The sequence below is a fragment of the Argentina silus genome, assembly GCF_951799395.1.
Source record: "Argentina silus genome assembly, chromosome: 17".
In the NCBI taxonomy this organism is placed as follows: domain Eukaryota; kingdom Metazoa; phylum Chordata; class Actinopteri; order Argentiniformes; family Argentinidae; genus Argentina; species Argentina silus.
The window spans coordinates 3826552-3835182 of NC_139671.1; the positions used below are offsets into that span (position 1 = coordinate 3826552).

General features: G+C 46.0%; 1 protein-coding gene across 1 annotated transcript; it reads right to left on the reverse strand.

Moving 5' to 3' along the window:
- LOC310817704 (creatine kinase B-type) lies at positions 1–4941 on the reverse strand. Its single transcript, XM_083688376.1, has 8 exons — positions 4873–4941; positions 3911–4115; positions 2719–2873; positions 2379–2511; positions 1882–2053; positions 1440–1563; positions 948–1137; positions 1–420 (listed from the first exon to the last, which is right to left on the reverse strand). Exons 2-8 carry the CDS (start codon positions 4101–4103, stop codon positions 242–244), a joined length of 1146 nt encoding a protein of 381 aa, XP_083544502.1. The 5' UTR covers positions 4104–4115; positions 4873–4941; the 3' UTR covers positions 1–241.
- Positions 4942–8631: the final 3690 nt, after the last annotated feature.

An 8631-nucleotide genomic window follows, 5' to 3' on the forward strand; every position in this document is an offset into this window, starting at 1 on the left:
CCAAAGAGACTTTATTTCAGGTGTTAAGATCCATCCTCGACATTTTTGCAACATGACGGCTTTGAGATACAAAATCCTTCATCACACAGATGGAAGACTCATCTAACTTTTAGTGCCACTGATGCTTGGGCGGAGTGTATTTCCTTGATGTAGTTAAGATTATTGGGAGTTGTTGGATTTAGGGGGAAGGGGATATACTGGTGAAGAAAGGGAGGCGGGGCGTAGGTCAAAGTGAATGCGTTCACTTCTGGTCGGGCATGATGTCATCGATGGACTGGCCTCCCTCCAGGCGTTTCTCCATCTCCACCAAGAGCTTGACGCCATCGACCACCATCTGGACCAGCTCCACCTCAGAGAAGCCCAGGCGGTCAGCGTTGGAGATGTCAAAAACTCCTCCCACAGCCGCGGTGTCCACGCCACCTGAGGGGGAGGAGACAAAAGGTTATTTACTTACATTTTAAGCGACTCGTATTGTAAAGTAGAAACTCTGACAATGAAGTCTTAAGTTGTCCCTCAGTCTTGGTTTTTGCCCCTCACTTTATTTCAGGCATCCGAGAAAACTGCATCAACTACTTCCGAAGCCCGGTCAAAGGAAAGGCAAATATGATTGAACGTAGACGCTTCTGTTACCGTTAACTTGTAATCTTCAGGTGAAGTGTTCAGAGTGTTGCACATAGAAATGTACAGAATAGAGCAGACTAAAGGAATCTGACCCTTCCATGTTATAATTACTTGATCTTTACAGTCAATTTCTCTGAGTAAATAAATGCTATACAGCCTACCGTGCTTTGGTAGCAAGGAGACTGATGGACATTGTTAATCTTCTCATTAGTTAAACGCTAAATTGCCATGACTACAGCGACACGCCATGTCATGTCATTTACATATCGAAGTATGGTAAAGGACAAATATATCTCCTGAAAAATATGTTGCTAGAAAGAGCTCACCTGTGCCACGCTTCTGCAGCCTCAACCTCTTGAGGACCTCGCCAAACTTCTCGTGCTTGCTGACATTGGGCAGCTTGACGTGCACGCCGGCGCGCAGCCCGGTGCCCAGGTTGGAGGGGCAGGTGAGGACGTAGCCCAGGTGCTCATTCCACATGAACTCGTGGCCCTTGTCCTTGAACAGAGTCTCGATCTGCAGGGGGAGGTAGAGAGGAAGGGGACAACGCCATTGACAGTGACCTTCAACATGGGAGACCTTCAATGGGATTGAAGGTCATGGTTAAAAATCTATCAATTTTCTATTCAGAATTCTTCACTACAAGCTTCTTATTTTTTTCCCCCATTAATCTCCACAGTTGAAACCAACCCCAACCTTGTCATTTGAATGACCGGTGTCTTCGAAAACATGTCAAGTGGCGTCTAATATTGTAGATGTGTTCATATTAAAAATGACTGAATTGTGATGTCACAGCTTGACGTCCACACTGAACACACCTTCGTGAGGCCTGTGCAGAAGCGGTTGAACACCTCCTTCATGTTGCCACCCTTCTGCATGGAGATGACACGCAGGTGGTCCTCCTCGTTCACCCACACCAGGAAGGTCTTGCCCTCGTTGTGCCTGTGTGGGAGAAAAAAATTCTGCCGTCAGCCACGGAAAATTAAGCTATATTCTCAAATCAAAAGGCGTCACCTGCTGTCTGCCATGGATCAAACCACATTTCTTCAGTTCCATCGTCACTCTATACACCCCCCCAAGGCACCCTACAGGTGGATCAATCCCTAGAGATTAGGAGAGTGCACCCTCTAGTGTTTATACCTCTACGGATCACCCCCCCCCAGATGGATCAACCCTACATCTCCTATAAACCAACCACCCCCCCAGATGGATCAACCCTACATCTCCTATAAACCAACCACCCGCCCAGATGGGACTCACCAGATGCCCCTGCCATCAGGCCAGTCACGGGCCATCCCAGAGGACAGCAGAAGGGGGGACACGGGCTTGTCGAACAGGAAGTGGTCATCGATTAGCTGCTGCTGTTCGTCGTCCGTCATGTTCTTCAGGGCGTAGTACTTGCCTTTGAGGTCCCCGTCGAGTACGTCTAAGCCTACGCAAAAAAATAATAATATTGAGGAAACAATTAGCATGAGCAGTAATCAGCTTTTCAAGACACTGTGGCAAACTGTTTATGAATGAAACTCATTGCACAGTCATTACCCAAATAGCACCGTTAAATGACTAAACGGATCGTTAGAAGTGCAGCACATTTTCACTGGTGCAAAGTTAGAGAGCTAGACAACCGTAAGAGTGCATCATTTTCAGACTTGGAGGATAAAAATTGCAGTTTCACGCCGTACTGCCAGGGGTCAGCATCTGCACACACACGGAACTGCAGGACTAGCGGCATTAGAAGGTTAGGCTTTGCTACGCACTTTCAATGGACAGGTTCTCAATGCCGCGTCGCTCCCCGCGGCTGCAGTGTGGGGGGAGGCAGAAGCCACGGATGCTCCTTCCGGTTCGCACTCTGGAGCTCAGGACGTAGTTGGGGTCCAGGTCATCGCCACCCTACCAAAAAAAATACAAAAAAAACTACATTAGCAATTAGCATTGAAACTACAACAGGAGACGTTTGGTATGCATTAACCAATGCCATCCACAGAAATTGAATAGAACTGTTCAATTTCAATCTTTTTTGGATTCATAAATGGAATTTCAATTGATGGTTTAATTCATCATACACCATTTAGGAGGGGTGGTGTGTGGTGTCCTCACCTGGAGGTTCTCATGGTTCAGGTCAGTCTTGTGTTTGTCTGAGGGCTTGTATCCACCGTGGCGGTCTTCGATGATTGGGTCCAGCAGCTCCTTGAACACCTCGTACGTCTCCTCGTCCCCGGCCACGCAGCCCACTGTCATGATGAAGGGATGGCCTGGAACGGAAAATGTCAAATGGGTGGGGGGTTTTATTTCTACTTACAAGACCACAAACTGGCAGACACGGTGCCTTCTGTTGCATTGGTTAAATTACTCTGACTGACACAGAATTGTTGTCAATGACGGCAACAGTTGGTCTTAGTTGTGATAATCGCCATAGCCATTCTCTTGAGAAGCAAAAGTCATGAAACACTAATATTCATAGTATTCTGTACATCATGGGTTAAAGTCAAATTATGGAGGATTTTGCCTCTGAGGGTGCCCTTGAGACAAAAGGGCCCCCCCCCCTTAATAGTCTGAAATAATTAAATTCTCTCATCGATCAAACAGGGGCAGACCTCCTAATGCCGATGAGCATTTTTAAAAATTAAAAATTCTAAAACCAAGAATTGTGGTTTAATAAGGCAAGAATGGAGTATGCATACATTCAAACATACTGTAAACAATATGCAATTAAACCGCCATAGTTTCTTTAGCTTTGTGGCTGGGCTCGACTAGGCCTACTCATCTTTATTTGGTAATGCCTTGGCCACGGACATAATAGCATAGCGAACTAGACATTGCCACTTATTCTGCATTTGTGTTGCTTTAAGGTTAGTTAACCTCACCAATCAAAAGCATTGACGACTAGCCATGAATGAGTTAACAAGGCCTAAACCTAGTTTACTCAGCAATGGTTCCGTGCAGACACCAGATTTGGATTTGACCTTACTCAGCAAATGTCATTGGTAATGAATGACGCTGTAAGCCTCATTCTCGTTGAGGAATAATTAATACGGTCATAATGGGTCTCCATGCAATTATACTCCGTCGAATGCATTAGAATTATTCTTAACCATTGACGGGGTCGAAAAATAAAAGCTCAGGAACGTTTCATTTGCTGCCACAGCATAGGCCTTGGGCAAGGTCATCGTTGTAACGGGTAAGGTTTCAGCCGATACGTGATTTATATTGCTACATCTAGGCATTTGATGAGACTCCCTCCTCCCTTCAGCACAACAAACCAGAACATTAGGCAAGAAAGGCTTTTTACCTGGGTTATCAACCCCAGTCTGAATGACATCATCCAAGGTAAATCCACTTGGAGTTTCTTTATCACGGAGGTTGGCGTAGATCTCGGGAGTGAGCACCTTGGCCATATGGTTGTTATGCTGGCTGAGGTCTGGGTACTCCTGCTCCGAGGAGTAGTTCATCTTCAGCTGGTTGTGGGTGTTACCGAAAGGCATGATTGCTTTCACCTGCGCGCAAGGAATAAAGCATAATGACAAATCAATCGAGACCATTGAAACAACCTACAAGACAAATTAAATCCAGTTTTTAAAGAATCCCCACATCATCATTAAGAAAAACAGGAAACAAATTCCCTCTAATTTGCGCCTCCTCTCCTCATCCAAAACGGGATGCAGGTAAATTGCCCTCTCGGTGCCCAAATCCAACAAGGGAGATTTTTTGCAAATGCTGCGTCAATTACTATTGCTACTAATGAAATAAAATGATTAAATCTGTGGATGAAATCAATGCATTCATCCGTGTAAATCCATAGAGGGAGAGACCATATACCTTTGTTTCGAGCGTAGCCACTGGACTAACGCGTAATGCGCCCTACTCGATAATACCTAAATGGAGACTGCAAGGTCGATGTCGATGTAAGATATGGCAGAATGACAATATCCACCTCGTCTAGTGATTTGAACCACTTTCAACCTGAATAAAATGTTCTACATCTTCATTCGACAATCTATTTCTCCTGGATATCCATTTTAGATTAATCATTCGCGCCTCTAATGCCTTGAGATGATACGCCTTTCTTAGATGCGCTCAACAAATAATCAAATTCTTTGTTCAACCTTAATCCATACCATTGCAATCATTGTTAATTCCACCAAAGCATGTATTAATAACAAAGCGCATTCGACGCATTATATTCTAATGTCACCAATATTATGAGAATGTTCCATGTGTGAATTTCAATACCGTAAAAGCATCTAATCCTACCTTAGGATGCTTTTCTTTAGGAAAAACACAAAAATCCTTTCTTTCGACCAGGAACAAACACACCAACGTTAATACTGGTGTCCAGAAATAAGCGGCTTTGGTAGGTTTTTATACGCCACAGGAGCTCTCGTTTGATTGGTTACTATTTAGAGTCCATTCATTCTATTGGACAGCGAATAACGCAATTGCATATAGCGACAGCACCGCAATTTAACAGCCGAGACAACAACATAGGCTGGATGCTGCTGCTGATTCATAGTTTGGGGGGAAGGGTGCACATAAATGGTTGGTGTTTAGTAATATTATAATATTATGTTTAGGATCGTCAGCAAAACTGTCAACATCTTGATGAGATACTTAACTCAGAAAGGGAGTGCTTTATAGTTGCCTTGACCAGAGGGAGTGTTTATTTTTCAAATACATTGTCCAGTTGAAGCCTACATGGTGCTTACATTAAGATGATTCTCAGAAGCAGAACAAGCATTACGTAACCTGGAGTCTATTTCACTGGTACAGTGGCTGGCATTGGAAACTGAAAATCACTGTCACAACGATATCAACGACAAGAGACTTAAGGGGAATAGTACGCTTGTATTACAAACAAGGAAGTGACGTAAGTTGTGCCATAGTGACTGTGCACTTTCACTGCAGGTTCAGGAATTATTCATTAGAGGTGGAAAATTGTGTGTGTGCGTGTGGTAGTTGCTGCAGCTACCCTTCAACCTCCATCACACACACCTCCCTCAGGTACTTCCTTGCTCTGCCCTGACAACACACACACCCTAGTCCCAGATTCTACATGCACACCCTAGTCCCAGATTCTACACACACACCCTAGTCCCACCTGACAACAAACACACCCTAGTCCCAGATTCTACACGCACACCCTACTCCCAGATTCTACACACACACCCTAGTCCCACTTGACAACAAACACACCCTAGTCCCACCTGACGACACACACACCCTAGTCCCAGATTCTACAGGCTACAGTCCCGCTCCTACAGGACTGATCAGCCCCCCTCTTCAGTGTAGCTGTCCTGTACTGCACAGTGCTCACCCCTCCTCTGCTCTGTCCCTAACACCACAGTCCTGTTTCACACACTGCAGTGTTGCGCTATGTGTGACTGCTCTAACAGTGGACCTGACAGTGGGCTCTGGGCCAAGGTGGCTCCCCGTCCCCTCCATGCTAGTACAGGGAGCTGCAAACAGAGGACACCAGGCCACCATGCTGCAGTCTCCCTGCAGAGGATGCCACAGAACTGGCCCCAGATGCAAAGTCATGGATACTTTAATGATTCTAAAGTATCCATGGGATCAATTCCAGAGTGCTTGCACGGGTTAGAATGGTATAAGGTTCCAAAGCGTCTTTGGAATGATCATACAGCTAGACAAAATGGAGGTTTAAGGAATGCTATCTCGCCAACCAGGAATATTCAGGAAACCTGACATTATATGCTGGGTTACAGCCGGATCCCTTTGTAGTATTCCCTGTCCCAGCAGATCACATCACGGCCAGTTCCAGACCCGGCTTTCTCATCAGACACACCAGGGAAAGAATGCTCTGTAAGCACCGTCTCACTGCAGTGCCATCAGGAGACATGGACATGTTGGCAGTGCAGGCACTTTCTGTGACTCTGCAGGACAGAGCCGCCCTTGGCCACCCGTCTCTGTCAGACGAACGTGTCATCGTGAATATTTATGAGGAGGACGGGCAAACGATGCACAGCAGGAAACAGCAAAGGCAGGAAGAACTTTGAAATGTCACTTTGGGCAGGTCACGTAATAAGACTTTAAGATGAGGGTTCGTACCCTTTTGATATAGTAACAGCCGTGCTTGTGGAAGAGACGAGTGCGCACATGTGAAGAGGATCTTACCTGGAACCTAAAGACTCGTGTTAGCATTAGCTTAGCGGGCTACCTTGGCCTTGATCTCTGCACATGACCTGGCTTCGATATCCAGTCTGATATCTATCAGCTGCCCAAGTTGCTTCAGGAGCAGAAGGTCAAAGGTCAAATGGCAGTCAAAGGTAGCGGAGGTCATTTTCATTGCTTGAACCTGTGTGATGAGTACCCTTGCCTGGGCCCTGAACACGCTGAATGTGTTCGCTCCCAGCTAACATGTAGACATTACAGGCTGACACAGACTTGAATTGCACCACCAACAAACTTGGTTCATCAATAACCAGTCAGTTACAATTAGGTGGATTTCCATACCAAAAAACAGCTTCCCTGCACTCATCTCTGAATTGCAATCAATGAAATTCTAGCATCAAATGTGGGAGTCAGTCCCAATTTTCTTCTACACACACTCCTTCAAACACACATTCACCTCTAATGACCAAACCAATCACAGCCTCTCCATTCGTGCAGCTCAGCATTAATTAAACAAGTTTCCCTGCCTGCAGTCTTGTTTGTCAGCTCCACAATGTGCCAGAGCAACCCCAGGGGAATGTCCGCCACTCTCAAATTATACATAGGAAGATACCAGGCTCTCCGCCGGAAACACTACGGCCACAGACCCAAATAGATTGTAAAGGAATAGTGAGTGGAGGGGATGCAAGAAAGCAAGCGCTTGTTTGGCTTCAGTTAGGACTCTCCTTTTAGGGAACGTCATTATTCCAGCTCCTCGCTTTAAGCTCGTTAGTCTGACAGATGCTGACAGGGAGGGTTAATGTATGCCATTTAGCCAACGCTTTTATCCAAAGCCACTTACAGTGCTGTGGAGCTGAGCTCTACAGTATGTTGTTGCCTCTCTGCACCTGATCTGGGTGATCTAAAGCGTGCGTTCCTCACCTGCCATACTGAGTGGTGTAGGACACAGAGCAGGATCGAAGGACGCTGTCATCGCCTGTCATCGCCTGTCACAGGGCCTCAGGCTCACGCAACACACCCATGCCTGGTGTCGTAGCCGCGCCACTTCCTGGCCACGTGACGGTAGCGGACCACATCTGGCTCAAAGGCACGTCACGACTATCACAGATGTGCCCTTGAGCCAAGTCAAACTATACTGGTGACTGACGCCAGCAGCTTTAAGTCTGGGGTTAAGGAGATGTGTATCATTGGTGCCAGAGATGAAAAATATTAATAATTATGATGCATTTTATTTGTATAGCGCTTCTTCTTCAGATTGTGCTGACTACCCGTTGTGCTAGTGGCGTAGGTTAAACCCCGGCCACTTTCTCGACCATGTCCCGCCTGTCTCTGCTCTCTCCCCGATTTCCGACAGTCTCAATAACTTCAAAAGTATGAAAAGGAAGAATAATTGCCCATTCTCCTTTTTTTTTTTTTGAAAAACAAAACCTGATATCTATCATTCTGCTGACATTACCATAACTGGTGAGATTCTGATGACAACGCATCTCCACAGTCCTTCTCTCTACAGTATGCTCAATGGCTTGGCCTACAGTGCACACCTAACGTACAGTAGATGACTTGTGCTGAAGTTCATTAGCCTCCTTGAAGGACTTCTGTATTTTTCCTTCACTTTTTCAACTGACAGGGCACTGCCAGCTCATTAGAGGTCTTGAAAGTTTCCAATCTCCTTTGTCAACACGATCAAGATCTCTGGGCTACTGACGGACAGAAAAGCGCACAACAACAAGCACCCAACAGCCTGGCTCTCTGTGTATTCGCATTGGATTGGTCCAGAGGCCAAACGGAGCTTTGAGCCAATGGCCGTCATCCGTGTCAGAGTAGGCGGCCCCATGTTTTAGTTCACAGCTTGAAGGGGACAGACTCAGGGCTAGGCAGTAGGCC

What these genes read in the sequence shown, in the direction of transcription:
- LOC310817704 (XM_083688376.1), bottom strand. Translation starts at nt 4,103, where the DNA reads ATGCCTTTCGGTAACACCCACAACCAGCTGAAGATGAACTACTCCTCG. An exon ending in TGAGAACCTGTCCATTGAAA is followed by an intron (nt 2,054 to 2,378) that starts GTGCGTAGCAAA and finishes TTTTTTGCGTAG; the next exon opens with GCTTAGACGTACTCGACGGG. An exon ending in GCTGCAGAAGCGTGGCACAG is followed by an intron (nt 421 to 947) that starts GTGAGCTCTTTC and finishes CCTCCCCCTCAG; the next exon opens with GTGGCGTGGACACCGCGGCT.